A 19,312-nucleotide genomic window follows, 5' to 3' on the forward strand; every position below is an offset into this window, starting at 1 on the left:
GTGAAGGAAACAGTGATACCAGTGAAGAAAAAAGACAAGAAGATCCACCATCTCTTAAAAATGTTGACACACTCATATACATAGACATCCACCCCACAGTTACTTCAGTGAGAAGGGTGCATTCTTACACAGTTACAAACTAGTTCACATTCTCCTGACTAGATCACAGTCACCTCTCGTTAGATTTCACGTGTTCTCTTTTACATCATGAAAGAATATTAAATCCCTGAATTGAAAGTTAAGGATGAGATCATTCAAATGACAAAAGTTTAATGTGCTTAAGTTTAAATAAAAGTAAGTCTGTTTGACAGGGAAGGGACTGTGTACAAATACTGAAGGAGAGGATTTATTTTCTTGTCAGTCAAATTAACTATGGAATATATTCTACTCCATCTCAGCAGGATTCATCCTTTGACACAAGCAAAGAATTGTAGATCAAGGTAGTTGATTAAACCTCCGAAAGCATAAAACCATTTAGATTTCTGGACTTGAAGTACGTTTCCTGTGTGTATTTAAGGGTGTTTTGGTACCCTGATTTTTAATAAATTGGGAAACCTGAATATTTTATTTCAATTGCAAATGCAATAAATAGAAACCTTACCTCCCCCAAGACAACTTGGAGCAATAAAAATGAACCTAGGATTGTTTCTTTTCTAGGAACATCGCCAAAAGTTGTCCCAGAAAGAGCAAGAGTTGGTTTTGGCCATAGAGGCAGCTCAGACTTTCCTGGAACAAAATGTCCAGGACCCTTTGCGAGACGAGGAAGTTGCACTGCAGGAGAACTTGAATGTCTTGATGGAGGAGTACGAATCCGCTTTATCAAGTGCAGATTCTCAATTAAACGTGATTGAGGATCTGCATCTAGAACTGCAGAAGTTCCGAAAAGGTGAGGGAAAGTATTCATTTATTTTCCAGATTACTATAAAATACTATTTACTGAGAGTTAAAAAGAATTCTAAGTAAGACAACTGAAAGCTACATGTGGTTTGGAATAACCCCAACTTGTAATTATTACAGGATCCTGTCAATGTGTCAAAGTCTATATAATCTGGTATTATTTGATCATTTTGATTATTTCACCATTATATTCCTTTAAACAGATCATGATGAATTTGAAACATTAATGATTCATTCAGAAAAGGAACTACAAAAAATAAAAGCTGAGGAATTTGACTCCACGTCATTGACATTCAAACTTAAGAAGCAGAAATTCCTCTTCAATGATCTTCAGTTTCTCAAAGGGGATCTAAGATACCTCAGACGATCTTGGAAAAGTCTCTTCGATGCTGCCTTTCTCTTTGAAATCAGGAATGCAATTGAAAGCTACAAGATCCCAATTGATCCTGATGCCATAAGCCAACGTGTGGAGGAGACGGTTGAAAGCGCCGATGCTCGCTTCAACGCACTTCGATCAGAAGTATGACATATCTCCTTTTTTTTGACTAATAGCATTTAAACTCCAATTTTACTTTAGATCAGTAACATGAGAGCATTTTGATAGACTGAGCAACTTGTGTAAGTTTTAGTCTTATAAGAGTGGCTCTGGAAAAGGTTTGCGGCTGTGATTAATAATACCCATGAAGAACAGGAACAATGATCAAATCTTTCCAGTATTGTGGAGCTCTCTTGGTGGCCAAACTCACTCGAGTTGGACAGAGACCACTGCAGAAAATAAGTCATGAACTCATTTCCTTTTAATAAAATCAAATGTCGAACAGATCATAATTGGTGAAGATTTTCCAGACTGGCCTCCCACGTGCATTTGTCACTGAACACGGTGTAATGTGTCCAATCCACAAAGGTCACCTCGCTGGCTCAGTATGTCCTAAACCCAAGGGTTAGGCTTGAATGGCATAACAGAAATGCAAAGTGTTCGGCTGGAACAAGCCCAGCCCCAAAAGAATTTCTGTCTAATCTTCACTGACACACTAAATTTGTGAAGGTTTTCAATGCTTCTGATATATTCCTGACCATCAGTTTATTTTGAAAGCAAACTCAAAATATCAATTAAAAGATTTATTGACATAACAAGAAAATGGAACAGTACGGCAGGGTAACAGGCATTTCACCTTTGGTGAGGAGTGAACATTGCCTTTTTGTCTGTGACCCTCAAAAAACTTGATGCAGGGAACAAAAAAATGATAGTTGGCATAAGTAATGGACCAGTAATGTATCGCTTGACCCATTTTGGATCGATTGGACACTCGATATTTGATCGCATCACAAAATCGTACATTTTAAAAATCCACATACTCATTCATTTCTTTCACTCTATAGTGCATTGGACTTGGAATCCGTCTTAGCACCAAGGTATTTGAACAATGGCAAGAGAAGGCAGATGAGCTGCGTTTGTGGCTAGAGAGAGTAGAAAGAGAAAGACGAATGGTTCAGCTGGAGGCCATCCCTAATCCAGAAATCTTGCAGCAAGAACTTGAAAATATCATGGTAAATTAAAGTTGTTATTTCATAAATCACTGTGTAATGTTGCTTATTCTAATTTACGAGTAGAATGATGAATGCTTTGAAATAATGATAATGTGCACATCCAATAACAGTGGTTAAGGCCACATGGGAGGTTGTAAGTTTGGCACCTGAAATAGGAAGTTGAGCTCCATTCATTCCAACTTGATCAGGTTTTAATGGGAGCCTGATGAAGATCCAACAGCCAATTTGCTTCCAGATGGTGGGGGCGAGATTGGAAACTGTAACAAAGAAGCCAAACAGTTCTGCTCTCATTGTGTGTCTATTTTCAGTATGGGTTTCCTCAGACCTTATCCATGTTTAATGGGGGCCTAAGAAAATGGTGGCAGAATTTTGGACGACCTCCAAGATTATAACAGCAGAGCAAAAAATCTCAGCAAATCATTAATGGGATCATCAGGTGCAGAGACGATAACTCCATAGATGGGGGTTTCAGGAACAGGTGAAGGGGGGTGGGAGGAAAGTGGTGATTTGGAGCACATTTGGAGGTAAGATTTGTTTGCAAAGTGGCAGAGATTGATTTATTCCAAAGAAGTATTCGAACCATAGAACCTTACAATATTACAGAACAGAAACAGGCCCCTTTGGCCCTTCTTGTCTGTTCCGAACCCTTTTTCTGCCGAGGCCCTCTGACGCACCTAGTCCATAGCCCTCCATACCTCTCCCATCCATGTACCAGTCCAAATTCTTTTCAAATTAAAAATTGAGCCCACAGTCACCACTTCAACGGACAGCTTGTTCCACTCTCCCACCTCTTCACTCTGTGTGAAGACGTTCTCCCTCATGTTCCCCCTAAATTTATCCCCTTCACCCTTACCCCATGTCCTCTGGTTTGTATTTCACTTGCTCTCAGTGGAACAAGCCTACCTATATTTACTCTGTCCTCCACATCATTTTAAATCTCTCTCTCAATTCTTCCCTCATTCTACACTCCAGGGAATAAAATCATAACCTGTTTAACCTTTTCCTACAACTCTGCTCCTGACGTCCAGGCCACATCCAAGTCAATCTCTGCACAATTGCCATCCTTCCTGCAGTTAGGTGATCCAAACTGCACACAATAATCCAAATTGTGTCTCACCAATGAAAATTATACTTTATCCTTTGATTGATCAAGGTCAATGTGCCAAAAGTTCTCTTTGCAACCCTATCCACATGTGACACCATTTTCAGAGAATGAGGTGTCTGTATTCCCAGATCCGTCTGTTCTATCATACTCCTCACTGCCCGACTGGTTACCATGTATGTCCTTTCTTGGCTTGTCCTTCCAAAATGCAACACCTCACACTCATCTGCATTAAATTCCATTTGTCAGCCCATGTTTCCAGCTGGTCCTGATCCCTCTTCAAGGTTTGAAAACCTTCTTTAGTGTCCACAACACCTGCAAGCTTACTCATCCAATTTACCCCATTATCATCCACATAGCCTTCCTGGTTTCTTTCTTGAGGTTTTTTCTTGCATTTTCTATACTCTTCAAGCACCTCATTTGCTCTGTGATGTCTATACCTGCTGCACACCTCTCTTCTTCCAAACCAGATTCCTAAGCCTGCTAATCTTGACAGGAACATGCAAAGTCTGTACTCTCCAAATTTCACCTTTGTAGGTCTTCCACTCACCCCGCACATACTTTTCCAGGTCAACGCCTTCTCATTCCTTTCTAATTTCCTCAAATTGGCCTTTCTCCAATTTAAAATCTCAACCCGAGTCCCAGACCTATCCTTTTCTATCATTAACAAAACTAATGGCATCATGTTGACTGGAGTTGATGTTTGAGGAATTGGAATTTGCATCAGAAAGACAAATCAGAAAGTTTTGCTTTATTGAGGTGGAGGGCATTTCTGGTCTTGCAGTCAGAGAAAAATCGGACCATTTATTGCAATAATGGCCTGGGATTGATGGTCATGGAGAAAAGCTGTGGGCCATTAAGTGCTCGAGAGAATAGGAGTTGCAAACGGGTCAGATTGCTGAGGGAGAACACATATTTACCTTTGAAGGATGATGGATTGGGGAGAGGGGTCATCTGGAGTAAAAGTAGACAGGCAGAAAAACGATAATGCAGAATAACCCTCTGCAGCCAAATCTATGTCCATTAGTGGTGAAAAGCCAAATGAGTTCTTCAGCATTATTTTATCAATGCTGATGTAAATCTAAGCATCAGAACATTTTTAAATATTTTCTTGTGACCTTGATGGTTTGCAAGGGGACTTCAGGGCCGGTCAAGAGATGTAGACAAGATAAAGATGATGAGCTCAACAGCATCAGAAAATGCTCAAACATCAGGCGTATTAAATACCTCGAAGCATTAATGAGTAATGAGTAATGATCAATAGAAAGTTTGATCTGGTTGTTTGAGAAAATTCCAATATCCTGTGGTTATTGGGTCCTTGAAAATGTTCGCCTCCTCACCCCAAAGCAGGCCAGAGAGTTGTTGGTATTTATGATAATTTATAGAATCGCCTTCACAGGCTGTTTATCTCCTTGACCCAAAGACAATATCGAAATTAACCAAGGCATCGGCAAATCTAAGATATACAGAAATAAATATTAATTTTATTGTGAATGAGTCATTGTGTCATTTTGAAATCACAGGTTCTTCAGGGAGAAATTTCTGAACATGAAGATGGTGTCGAAAAGTTACAGGAGGCAGCAAAGTGCCTGCTGAATTTGAGCAATGACGTTGTTCCAAATATAGTCCAGCTTCGAAAGACCACAGGTACCATTTCAACATTTGATGTTTAGATCAAAAGGTGGTTCTCTAATTCCAACAAATACAAGTGATGCTTCCAGCTGGTAAATTAGACATTTTCAAATTGTGCAAATTACCAGTGGGGACCCACCAACCTCTTTGAACCATTCTAAAATATTTCTTGCAATTGATTGGATTTCAAATGTTGAATCATCTTTACCTAGCACGTCATAAATAGGCTATCATTTCATAAACAGCTCTGAAAATGACCATTTACTAAAGAACTGTGCACACTTCAATGTTTGAATAAAATGCAGTATTTAAGAAAGTTCAATCGAACTTTCTCCACTGAATTGTGGTCAGTGATTCAGACTCGTAGGCCAGAATCGCAATAGTATTGCAAAATGTGTGTTTATTGAATGAAATTTCTGCTCGAGTGGTGCATCTTAGAAGTGTTGGGTCTTATAAAATTGTTGCATTAAAGGTACTGAATTGAGAACCATATTTGGAGCGTTGGAAATGAAAATGGCGGCAAATGGGAATTCTTGCAGTGAATTCGTTGAAAGTGATGCTCTGCGATTATTTAATAAAGCAGCCAGGCTCCAGTCATGTATACTTGTCCGTGGCTCATCAATTAAAGAGAAGATTGAATGATTGGAAACCAGACAACTTCCAATCATAGAAACAAGACTGGAAATAGGAAACATATGTTAAAATATGCCAGCAAGGCGGTGAAGTCACGAGCTCCATCGAAATGTTAATGTTGCTTTTCTTTTTTCCAGATGCTCTATCAGCTCATTTATTTTTATACATTTTTGTTTCCTTTCCTAAACCTCAGAAATTCTATATTTTCCATTTGTCTTGTTGATCAGTTATTAATAGAAATAGAGGGTATGTAGAAATGGTAGAAGGTTAAGCAGCGGCCATTTACCAAGTGTGAACATCTGGCAAACATGCAGCCAAGGAAGTGTTTAGGGCTGTGATGTCTCAAAGACCCCCCAATGAGAGGGGATTTCTCATGCTGTGCTGGGAGGGCACTGAAGATCCATGCATCTGAGCACCTGAAGGGCGGGATACAGTTCTGGTGAGAACGGTTGCAGCTGCTCTCAGAGTCTTCTCTATTCAGCAGGGTATTCTTTGTTGTTCCTGCTCCTCCCCGGCCCCAGCTCCCCCCCACTTCACCTGCTCCTCTCGATGAGTAAAAGGCCTTGAAGTCAACATGTTTTCAACAGAGTTGCACAACTGTCCCTCTCTTTCTCTCTCCATTTTCTTTTGCAAATGTCCCTTCCTTTTCACTGTTCTTCATTTCACTTGTCTGCTATTTCACGTTGATTCCCTCCAAACTTTTTTCATTCCTTGCTCACCTTTTCTCTCGTCATCTTCTGTTCTGCATTGCTTTAAATATTACTAAACCCACAGTTCTCTCTCCAAACCAAAAAAATGTGTTTGTTGGGAAGAAAACACCGGAAACATGGTAAATCTTTGAAGACATTTTTAAATGTATGTGTAACAGAACCTTGTGTTCATTTTAGCTACCATCGAACAGAGATTCCAGCGTTTGCGTCAGGAAACATCAGAGCAGAAGAGGACGTTGGAACGGACAAATGTCCAAGTGGAAGATCTTGAAGGTTTACTTTTACCTGGCACTTCTCACCACTGCGATTTTGGAAATGTTTTATTTCTGGATTGATGAAGCAGGATCGTTGACCTAGTTGAGAAACATTGCTATTTTGCACACATAACTGGTCCCTAATAGCAATGCAGGATTGACCAGATGATGTTGATTGCAAGATAAATCTTGGCTGAGACAATTACAGTCCAGATACAGGACATCTCGGCCCCTCGAGTCCACACCGATTTAAGTGGGCTACTCTAGCCCCACTTACCCACTCCCTGTCCATAACCCTCCAATCCCCTCACATCCAGGCAGCTATCCAACTTGTTCTGAAATGACACAGGAAGTTACATCCCAGACCCTGGCACCAATCTGTTTCCTTAATCGTATCCACAGAATCCACAATTTGTCATCCTGACCATCGAATCCCCTATAACTATTACCCTCCTCTTCCTTTCCCTACCCTTTTGGGCAACAGAGGTTGACCTTGTGCCAGAGATACAGCCACTGATTCCTTCCCCAGCCTGAATGCTCCTCAAGGAGGTGTACCATTTGTTGAGTGCTTCAGTCACAGGTGCCCCCTCCTGTATCTGTCTCTTCCCTTTCCCCTCTCCTAACTGGAACCCACTGATCCTCCTCCTGTGGCCCTGTTGAGACCACCTGGCTATAGCTCCTATCTATGATGGCCTCACTCTCACTGACCAGGTCGAGGTCATTGAGCTGCAGCTCCAATTCCCTAACACGGTCCCTGAGATGCTGCAGCTCAGTACACCTAGTGCAATCGTGGATGTCCAGGAGGTCGAAGACTCCAGGACCTTTCACATCTGACACTGAAAAGAGCAAACTGCTCTCACACTCAACCCTTCTCTCTTCCCCCTCACCTTAGAAAGAGAAAATAACAAAAAAAATATAGTCTTACCTTAATCTAGATACACTCGACCTCAGCCTCTACTCGCTGAACCCTCTCGAGCCAAAGCCTCGAAACCCCACTCTTTCACCAGGCCACTACTCACTGGGCCACTCCTCGCTGGCCTCTCCTTTGCGTTTCCCTCCTTTTATCGGCCTTGACCAATTAAACCTGTCACTCTCAACTCGCTCCACCTCCGAACACTGCCCAAACTCTGGTCTCCGCCTCCTCCGACTCACTGCTCGAACCGACTAGGCCCGAGGCCGGGTAAAGAACAGAATTTATTGTACGATAGAATCTTGTATGTTCTTTAAAAACCATATAGGATGTGGTTTAAGGTCTCATCCAAAGCAATTGCATCCACTCATGCAATTTGATTTCACTACTTCCCCAATGTGCCATTTAGAAATGTACAGAATGACGTGGATGTTGCTTCTCTTCACCATCTGAAACAAGTAAATGGGTTCTTACTATTAAAGCTTCTGCCTCGCATGTTCGAAGTTTGAAAAAGATCAAAGCTGGTGCATAGTTTCATGCATCCACAAGTGTATAAAAAATGGGTTGTGGCAAATCATCGGCAATTATCCATGCCTGCTGCATCCAGGCATATTTGAAGATTGGAGCACGACTGCAACGCCATGTCAACTGTGGCGGATTAACTACCACTCCAGGCTGAGCTTTAGTAAAGCCCCCCTAACCTTGCCTCCCTGCCCCACTCTTTGCTGAATCGAATAAAAGGACATTAAGTTACTTTAAATAACATATTAGGGGTCTCCAAAGTGGTCGATATCGACCCTTGGTGAAGGGGTGGGGGGGTGGGTTGGAGAGGCAGCAGCGTGACCCAGATGTGTGGGGGGGGGGTGAGACAGCAGCACCACTCACGTGGGCAAGGAGGGAGATAGACGGCAGCGCGACTCGGGTGGATTGGAGAATGGTAAATAGAGTCCCCTTGTTTAAAAAAGGTAATAGGGAGAATCTTGGGAATTAGGGTTAGTCTTACATTATTGGTGAGTAAACTAATGGAAGGGATTCTTAAGGATGGGATCTATGAAGATCTGGAGAAATACACTCTACTCAAGGATAGTCAGCATGTCTTTGTGAAGGCAAGCTTGGGCCTCACAAATCTAACTCAGTCTTTGGAGGAGGTTACAAAAGAAATTAATGAGGGTACGGTGATAGATGAGGTCTACGAGGATTTTAGCAAGGCGTCTGAGAAGGTCGGTCACAGGAGACTCCTTCGGAAAGTCCTGAGTCATGGGATGAGCGAAAAATTACCTGCATGAAATAAAAGCTGTCATGTCGGAAGAAAGCAGAGTGTCGTAGTGGAATGAAAGTATTCTGCCTGGAGGTTGGTGCCGCAGGGATCTGTTCTGCGACCCGTGCTCTTTGTGATTTTCATGTCACCTGGATGAAGAGGCGGATGGATAGGTCAGTAAGTTTGCGGATGTCACGGAGGTTGGTTTGGAGGAGTTGTGGATGGAGATGAAGGCTGTTAAAGGTTACAAAATGATGAAGGTGGGATGCAGAGTTAGGCAGAAAAGTGGTGGATGGATTTCAATCCAGATAACTGAGAGTTGATGCATTTTGGAAGGACAAACCAGAAGGCTGAGTCCAGAGTTAATGGTCAGTTACTTAAGAGTGTGGATGAACAGAGGAACCTTGGGTTGCAAATCTACACATTTCTCAAGGTTGCCGCACAGTTTGATAGGAGAGTGAAGAGGGATTATGGTGTGCTGAGATTCCTTCATAGGTGGTTTGAATTCAGGAGTAGAGTTGTCATGTTGCAAATCTATAAATCTTTGGTATGACTCACTTAGAATATTATGTTCAGTTCTGGTCACCTCATTATAGGAAGGAGAGGGGACAGAGGAGATTTACCAGGATGCTGCCTGGATTGGGAAACAATTCTCATGAGGCAAGGTTCACAGAGCTGGAGTGTAGAAGGATTAGAGGAGACTTGATAGAGGTCTACAAGATCTTCGACATCCTCCCGTGAATTCAGGGACCAGAACACTACGTAATATTCCAAATGCGGCGAACCAAAATTTTATACAGCTGTAACTTGACTCACCAACTTTTACACTCAGTTCCCCAAATCATGAAGTCCAGCAGGCTGGATGTTTTTTTACCATCCTCTCCACCATGTTGTCTCTTTCAGGGTGCAGAGAGCGTTCAGCTCAAAATCCTTCTCTCCATCAATGCTAGAAAGGATATATTGTAGACTTTCCCTTGCATTTGACCTCCCCCCCTCCCAAATCCAGCACCTCACTCAGGGGAGGGAGAGGGGAAGAGGAGGGAGAGGGGAAGGAGAGGGAGAGGAAGAGAGAGGGAGGGAGTGTTGTCGAGGAAGGGGGAGGGATATAGTGAGAGGGTGAAGGGAAGAGGAAAAAGAGAGAGAGTGGGGAAGGAGAGGGAGGGAGAGTTGTCAAGGAAGGCGGTGGGATAGAGGGAGAGAGGGTGAGTGGAAGAGGAGGAGAGGGAAAGGGGAAGGAGAGAGGAAGAAATGTCGAGGAAGGGGGGAAGGATACAGGGAGAGTTTGAGGAGAAGGAGAGGAAGTGGAGAAGGAGAGGGAGAGAAAAGGATAGGGAGGAAGAGTTGTAAAGGAAGGGGGAGGAATATAGGGAGAGGGTGAGGGGCATAAGAGAGGGGAAGGAGAGAGAGAAGAATGGAGTGGGAGGTAGACTTGTCGAAGAAGGGGGTGGGTTAGAGGGGAAGAGGAGAGGGAGAGGCAGGGAGAGTTGTCAAAGAAGGGAAGGGATAGGGGAAGTGGAAGAGGAGAAGTCGATGGATAGGGGAAAGAGAGGAAGAGGAAAGAAGAGGGAGGGAGAGTTGTCGAGGAAGGGTAAGGAATATAGGGAGAGGGTGAGGGGAAGGAGAAGGAGAAGGGAAAGAGGATGAGGGATAGTTGTCAAGGAAGGCAGAGGGTTATAGGGAGATTGTGAGGGGAAGGGAAAGAGAGGGAGGGAGGGAGAGTTATCGAGGAAGGGGGAGGGATATAGGGAGAGAGTGGGGGAGGAGAAGAAGATGGAAAGTGGAAGGAATGGGAGAGGGAGGGAGAGTTGTCGAGGAAGGGGAGGGATAGTGGGAGGGTGAGAAGAAAGAGGGAGAGAGGAAGGAGATGGAGAGGGAGGGAAACTTGTCGAGGAATGGGGAAGGATATAGGGAAGAGTGTGAGGGTAAGAGGAGAAGGAGAGCGATAAGAGATGGAGAGGGAGAGGAAAGGAGAGAGGGAGAGTTGGTGAGGAAGGGGGAGCGATATAGGCTGAGGGTGAGGGGAAGAGGAGGAGAGGGAAAGGAGAGGGAGAGGAAAGGAGAGGAGAGTTTTTGAGGAATGGGAGGGATATAGGGAGAGAGTGAGGGCAGGAGGAGAGGGAGAGGGGAAGGAGAGGGAGAGGGGAAAGAGGAGGAAAGGGAGGGAAATTTTTTGAGGGGAGGGATTTTGGGAGAGGGTGAGGGGGAGAGGGAGAGGAAAGTAGAGGGAGGGAGAGTTGTTGAGGAAAGGGGAGTGATAGAGGGAGAGGGTGAGGGGAAAAGGAGAGGGAGAGGAAAGGAGAGTTTTTGAGGATGGGGAGGGATATTCGTAGAGAGTGAGAGTTAGAGGGGAAGGAGAGGGAGGGAGAGGGAGGAAGAGTTGTCGACGAAGGGGGAGGGATAGAGGGATAGGGGATTAATGGGTTTCTATTGTCTCTGAATCTTTACGAAAAAGTGAAGATGATTTTGAGCTGAAGACCATTGGTCGTCTTCGCGTGATCTTCCTCAACTCTGTTCATCTCTTCCCTTGAATGACTTTTGTTTCCACTGCTTGTAGATTCGTGAAGCGCAGAAGGGAGGACAACAACTTGTGCTGGAAGTCGAGCTGGTAGCAGGACCAACTGTCAATAAGGCAGCCACACTTGGAAACACAATCAACATGTTCAGGTATTTCTACATCCAGTCCTGGAGGATCTCAACAAAGTTCAAGGAGATTTCTGCCAACACCTAAAAATTCGACAACTCCAAAAAAATGTAGTGAACAGATCCAACCTTTGTACACGTCATTCATCACCCACACCAAAGCCTTTAACTCTGCATCAAGGAAACAACTATAGGACACCCCTTCTAGTATTAGATGAACTGAAATGGAAGTACGGATCCTGAGGCTCTTCAACAAAGGCATATTGGCCACAGTCATGGTCAACATGAGTACTTGGGAGCCTTTTTGCATGAAGTGAAGAGTAAACAAGGATCTGTGTCAGGTCACTCGCCTGAGTGCTACTGGTACCATGTAACCCAGTACTACCTGTCGCATGGTCGAGTGGTCGGCGACTAAACCGGCTCCCCCATCAGGCTTGCCTGGTGAGGAGGGTGGCTAGACACCCTGCAGGATGAAAAACAAGACCTGTCAAAGGGTGGATGAACCATGGACAGAAAGGTCTGGCAAACCATCATCTGAGAGGGAACAGCAACCTTTGAAGCCAGCAGATGTGCAGAAATAGAAGAAGATGAGAGGAGAGGCCGTACCAACCCAAGCCTGATCTGCCATCTGGAACAACCTGTCCTGAATGCAGAAGAACTTTCAAAGGCAAGATTGAACACAGAAGCCACTTGATAGCAACGAGGAGGAGAACTTTCTGACAGACAGCGCAGAATTCAAACTGAGGTCCAGTCCTGACCACTGGCCATGTAAAGGCATTGCCCTAACCACTACATCAACCGTGACACCCTGCTCAGAGAAGCCGGCTGGAATCTCGAGCGTCTGGAGGAATCGATGTGTCAGGCAGCAGTGGGGAGGGGTCGGGGATCAGCGGCGGCAGTGGGGAGGACTCGGGGATCAGCGGCAGTTCCTACCACACCCCCACACACACAAACCCTGACGCACACGCCCCACACACACACACACATACACACTCGATTCTTTGAAAGATTTTATTTAATATTCTCAAATTACATAAAGAAAATCAAATACACATAAAATAACTGTAAACTACATCCCCTCCCCCTTACTAATACAATAAAAACCAAAAAAAGAAAAAAATAACCAAAATAAAGAAAAAAAAAACAACCTCTCCTCCCCCAAAACCTTAGAGAAATGTATCAAATATTCCCTGATTGGTCTGCCAACATTACAACATTGATTTAATTTCTATAGCCATGTGTTTCAAATATAAACACCACATATAAATAAAAAAGAATAATTACTTACATTATATGTTAATTTTTCTAAATATAGACAAGAGTGCAATCCGTTATGCCATCTTTGCAAGTTTATATTCTTCCATGTGACAGCTATATATTTTCTCGCTACTGCTAACCCAAATCTTAACAAAGCCAAATATGGTTTAGGCATTTTGAATCAACAAATGGAACATTAACATAACCCAACAAACATATTTTTGGATCCATTAAATATCCCTTTGAAACAAATCCCTCAAAAATTTTATAATTTCCTCCCAAAAATGCTTAATTTTCTTTCACGACCAAACTGAATGTACAAAAGTAACTTTCTGCTCTCTACATCTAAAACAGAAATCTGTTAAACTGAATCCATATCTCTTCAATTTCTCAGGGGTTGAATATAATTGATGCAAAAAATTCTAATTGACCATAGTATACCTCACATTAATTAACTTGGTAACACCGTCAACACACAGTTTTGACCATTCCTCCCATGTCAAAATAATATTTAATTCTTTCCCATTTGTCTTTTTCCATTTTCTCCTGCAACAACCTATACATATCAGAAATAAAGCATTTTTCACCTTTATCTGCAATTAATAATTCAAATTTCTTTTGACCTGGTAAATTTATTTCCTTCCCATAATTCTTCTTTAAATAATCTCAAAGTTGGTAATAAACAAAGAATTTGATGCAATACCATATCTTTCCTGCAACCTTTTAAATGAACAAAACCTCCCTGCTTCAAAACAATCTATTACATTCACTAATCCTTTAATTTCCCAATCTTTTAAGTAAGGATTCTATCATGAAAAGGGAATTAATTTATTCTGATATAATGGTGATCTTATCGAAACTATTCCGATAGAATCAAGAATTAAATTGCGATTTTACCAAATATTCATTATATGTCGAAAAACGGATAATTTAAATTCTTGTAACAATAAAGGATTCCATTTATAAATGAAATGATTAATATTATTTTCCAAAATCTGAGCCATCTTTATCTTTGCCCACCTAGGAGATTGTTGATTATCAAATAACCAATTAATAAACTTCATCGGTGCCACCTCATAATAATTATAAAAACAATGTAATTGCAAACCACCCAATTTATAATGCCAAGTCCATTTTTGGAAAGAAACCCTCGATAATTTACCTTTCCATAAGAATAACCCAACTATGCAAGGAATAGATTGAAAAAAGTATTGTACTCGAGCATAAATGTTCATCTTTATGCAATTCACTCTTCCTATTAAGGTCAGTGGTAAATCTTTCCACTTATCTAAATCAATTTTAACCTTATTTAATAAAGGTACATAATGCAAAATAAATAATTCATGATCATTTTTATTTACAACTATTCCTAAATATTTAATTTTATTTGACCATCTAAATTTAGTAATTTGTCTACAATCCATAAAATCTTCTTCTGCTATTGGTAAAACCTCACTCTTTTCCCAATTAATCTCATATCCCGATAATTTACCATACTTATTCAACAAGTCCTGTGATAATTTTAGTGAAGTTTTTGGATTAGTTAAATATACAAAAACATCATGTGTAAATAAGCTAATTTTATTTTCATTTTCTCTCACTTTAAGTCCTCTAACACCAAAATCATGTCAAACAGCCTGAGGTAAAGGTTCTGTCACCAAAGCAAGTAAAGCAGGTGAAAGAGGAAAACCCTGTCTTGTAGAACAAGATAAATTAAAAGATTTTGAAATCTCACCATTCGTTATTACCCTTGTCGTAAGTTCTGCATATAAAGCCCTAACCCAACCCCTAAAAAATGGAACAAAATTAAACTTTTCCAATACTTTAAACAAAAACTTCCACTCAACTCGATCAAATGCCTTCTCAGCATCCAAAGATATATCCGTTGGTTGATTATCTTGTTGTTTTTAGCATTAATTAATGAAATCAATTTAACTATATTATCTGATGACAATTTAACTATATTGTCTTTGACAAACCCTACCTGATTGTTACGTAAAAAAATTTGGCAAATAATTCACTAACCTATTATCTGAAACTTTTGACACCAATCTATAATCAACATTTAATAATGATATCGGTCTGTAAGGTGACACTTTTTAAAGAGTTTCTTTCTTTTTTTAGGTATAACTGTAATCAATGCTTTTGAGAAAGATTCTGGAAATACATCCATTTTAGTTGCTTGTTTCAAAACATCTTTATATAATGGAAATAATAAATCATTAAATTTTTTATAAAACACCACCTTAAATCCATCCTCTCCAGGAGATTTCCCATCAGGCATCGATTGCAAAGCTTCTCTCAATTCTAATTCAGTAAATAAAATATCTAAATTCTTTACCTCAAATTCATTCAACACTGGCAAATTTAAACTAGATAAAAAAAAATCAATTTGATCCATTTTTTGATAACCCTCTGACATATATAAATTTTCATTAAATTTTAAAAATTCATCAGTATTCATTTATGTAATTTCTCCATTCTTCCTAATAGCATTAATTGTCCTTGATACTTGCTCAGTTTTATGTTGCCATGCCAAACCATATGCACTCTTTATCCCAATTGATAATAACATTGTTTAGACTCCAACATCATTTTCTCATATTTATACGTTTGTAAATTATAACGTAATTTCACTTTAGATAAATTTATCCTTTCATCCTCTGTATAATTTTTTTAAATTTTTTTCTCCAAGCCTTCGATTTCCTTTTCCAAATTTAAACTTACGAATAAATAGTTTTTTTCTCTCTTAGTTGTATAGCTAATAATTTGTCCCCTCAAATATGCTTTTAAAGCATCCCACAAAATAAATTTACTTTGAACTGAATTTTCTTTCATTTGTAAATAAAAAATAATTTGATCTCTCATCTACTAAATGAAATCTGGTCTCTTCAATAACTTTTCATTAAACCTCCATCGTTAAGCTGTCTCAGTTAATTCAGTCCCTAAACATTTAATGAAGGATATGAGAATAACCTACTTTTATATTCTGCAAAATTAAATCTACTTGTAAATGCACAGAAATCAAAAATACATTTATTCTAGAGAAAGAATTATGCCGAGCTGAATAAAGTGAATAATCTTTCTCAGTTGGATTTAATTTCCTCCAAATTTCCACTAAATTTAAATCCTCCATCATCTTAAACAGTCTTTTTGCCATTTTAGTTCTTTCAACAATTTTTGGAGATTTGTCCAACAAGGGATCCAAACAACAGTTAAAATCTACTCCGACTAACACATTCCCATATGCCTGATTCGAATTTAAAAATGTCCCTGAAAAAAATGTCTGATCATCTTCATTTGGTGCATAAACATACATTAAAGTCCAACTTTCAGAAAAAAATCTTCCAATTAACAATCAGTACTCTTCCAACATTATCAAAAAAAAATCCACAGCAAAAAGTTTTTTTTTATTAACTAATATCACCACGCCTCTAGTTTTAGAGTTTAATGAAGAAAAAATTACATGTCCTGACCAATCTCTCTTCAACTTCAAATGTTCTTTTTCTGTCAAATGAGTCCTTTGCAAAAATACAATATCTACTTTTAGCTTCTTTAAATTTTTATTTTTTCTGCCTTTTTCTCCTTTGATTGTAATTCAAAAGATACATTTTTACGTATCAAAATAGCTACATCTTTAGCCTTAGAATTAAATGAAGAAGAATATACATGCCCAACCCAGTTCCTTTTTAATTTCACGCTTTCCTTCACATTCAAATGTGTTTCTTGTAAAAAAGCAATATCAATTTTCATTTTCTTAATATATGCCAAGACCCGCTTACGTTTAACCTAACTATTTAATCCTCGAACATTAAAAGTAGCAAACCTCAACTTTGACATATCTACTATTATTACTAAATACCAATAATATCTTTATATAAAAACTCAAATTAATGTATATAGGCCCTCCAATAAAAAAATCACAAATTAAAAACTAAAAAAAAATTAAAAATAAAAAAAAATTAAAAATAAAGAAAAAGGAAAAAAAAAGAAAACCCCCCCCCCAAAAAAAACTACCAAAAGGTAGTAATCCCTGGGTCACCCACCAGTGGCTGATGACTAGTAAAGAAAGTCCAAATCTCTCCTTGCCCAGCCAAACAGTCAGTAACATCAAAATATTATAAGAACAAAAGAAAAAATAGAATAAGAAAATTCTTTTAACCCAAAAGACTCCAATCTTGAAAATCCCATTTCAGAAGTTGGACTCTTTCCATTCCTGTTTTTTTCCCATTTTTGCCATTTCTTCCTTTTCCAGAGCTACCAAAGTTTTCTTTAGGAGATAATGCTGGACTATGTCTTTGTCCTCTTATATCTGGCCATGAGTCAGCAAAAATCATTGCTTCACAATCAGTTTCAAAAAACCAAAATTGATAGACTCCGTAAAACACCTTCAACACTGCAGGGTAACGAAAAGTAGACTTATAACCTTTATGTCACAAAACTTCTTTAACTGGATTGAATCGACGTCGACCTGATGCATTTCCAACAATGGAGACATTTTCCTGTGTGCTCCCTCCATTGAAATCAAAAGGCTTTCTACTTCTTGGGAACACGCACCTTCTTCCGGGGAATGGGTAATTCCAGCGCCATCCTTCATTTGGTAGCAATAGATTTTTTTTCAGCCCGCACAGGAAATCTTTGGGGTCTAGGCAATGAAGAAATTGAGCCAGGGGCTGTTTCAGGTCGTCTAGTCCCCAGATCCTCAGCACTTCGAAAATGTATATTCTTATGAACTTGAGGTTTAATCTTTTTACCATTAGTGGCCATAATAATTGCTTGATACTTTAAACTAAAATTTAAAAAGTTTAAACTTGAAAACAAAGGGTTAAAAAACAGGTATTTAAAAATCTGGCCAGAGAGGTCGAGATTACATGTCTAGACTCTACGCTATCTTGCCACGATCCCTACTTTTAGCTTCTTAATATAATCTATCACACATTGCCTTTTTATTGGGTGATTTAAACCCTTAACATTAACAATTGTAAAACTTAAATTACTTATTACAACTTACACAATGGCACCCAATCTTTCACAATTAACTTAAACAAAAACCCTCAACCAACAATAAAAAACACTAGACCCCCCCCTGAAAAAACTGCAACACACTCGAGACACATACCCCAGACACATACCCCAACAATCACACACCTCCCACACACACACCCTACACACAACCCCCAACACACATCCCCAGACACACATTCCACACATACAAGCCCCGACTCACACCCCCCACAATCACACACCTCCCACATGCACACCCCACACACACATACACATCCCAGGAACACACCCTCACGCTCACAAACTCCCACACATACACTCTGTGCACACACACACACATATCCCCCATACACATACTCCCCCACACACAACCTCTGACAGATATACACAAACACCCTTCGACACTCATACACACCTTCCACACCCTCACTCCACAAACACCCAATGCACCCACAATCCCCTTCCCACACACCACACCTACACATATACCCCGACGCACAACCCAGAAACACCGCCCACATACACCCCTCACACACACTTTCACACATGACCACCTCCCACACACAACTCACAAAATCAACTCCCAGCCACACATCCCACACATAAACGCACACTCACACTCACCCGATACAACCCCTGGACAGATAAACCTCCCACACACATACCCGTACACACATCCTTTCACACACACAGTCCCCCCCACACACACCCACCCACACCCCATATACCTCTCACACACACACCCAAACACACACACCTTCACACTTGACCACCTCCCACACACAACCAACACAAAATCAACACCCACCTACACACACACATACACGCACACTCACACAATACAACCCTACACATCTGCCCCAAAAAACATGGCCCCAATGGACATCCCCCACTCACTCCCCACATACACACCCCACACAATCATAACCCTAGACTTCCCCACAAAAACAATAACATACCCGTCCCACACACACCCAACACAAACCACACACACACCGATTCATAGACCTCCACCCATCCCCCAAACACATACCCCACATACACACCCAGCACATGGACGCCCCTCCATATTCACCACCGCATTCACACCCCTGCACACACAACCCACGCACAAACCCATTCCCAATCATTCCCCCTACACACTCTCTCCCTCGCATGCACTGCCACACTTATTTCTCCACACACACACCCTTCACACCCTTGACACAAACATTGCCAGACAAATCCCACCATGCACACGCACTAATGCGACCCTGCACAAACACCTTCCCACACAAGTCCCTCACACATGCACTCCCACTCACATGGCCCTACACACACATCCCGAACCACATACCCCTACACACACACACAAGCCATAAATACGCCCACACACACACTCCCTCATACAACCCCCTCACACACAAACCCGCAAATCCACCCACCCACACCACCCCACACATATTTCCCCCACACTCATGCGCTCAC

The 19,312-nt window shown here is 40.8% G+C and overlaps 1 protein-coding gene across 3 annotated transcripts in view; it reads left to right on the forward strand.

Annotated features, from left to right (window-relative positions):
• LOC138750481 (microtubule-actin cross-linking factor 1-like) overlaps nucleotides 1-18,323 on the forward strand; it is a 96,169-nt gene extending 77,846 nt beyond the window's left edge. For 2 of the 3 annotated variants that reach the window (XM_069912548.1, XM_069912546.1), the window contains exons 3-8: nucleotides 658-886; nucleotides 1,101-1,417; nucleotides 2,278-2,445; nucleotides 5,071-5,194; nucleotides 6,700-6,795; nucleotides 11,499-18,323. In XM_069912548.1, the coding sequence (XP_069768649.1) occupies nucleotides 658-886; nucleotides 1,101-1,417; nucleotides 2,278-2,445; nucleotides 5,071-5,194; nucleotides 6,700-6,795; nucleotides 11,499-11,506 (942 nt within the window). In that variant the 3' untranslated portion in view covers nucleotides 11,507-18,323. The remainder of the gene's footprint in view (nucleotides 1-657; nucleotides 887-1,100; nucleotides 1,418-2,277; nucleotides 2,446-5,070; nucleotides 5,195-6,699; nucleotides 6,796-11,498) is intronic. The other variant, XM_069912547.1, reaches the window with a different exon arrangement.
• The last annotated feature ends 989 nt before the right edge of the window (nucleotides 18,324-19,312 follow it).

The sequence above is a fragment of the Narcine bancroftii genome, unplaced genomic scaffold (assembly GCF_036971445.1).
Source record: "Narcine bancroftii isolate sNarBan1 unplaced genomic scaffold, sNarBan1.hap1 Scaffold_153, whole genome shotgun sequence".
NCBI lineage: Eukaryota > Metazoa > Chordata > Chondrichthyes > Torpediniformes > Narcinidae > Narcine > Narcine bancroftii.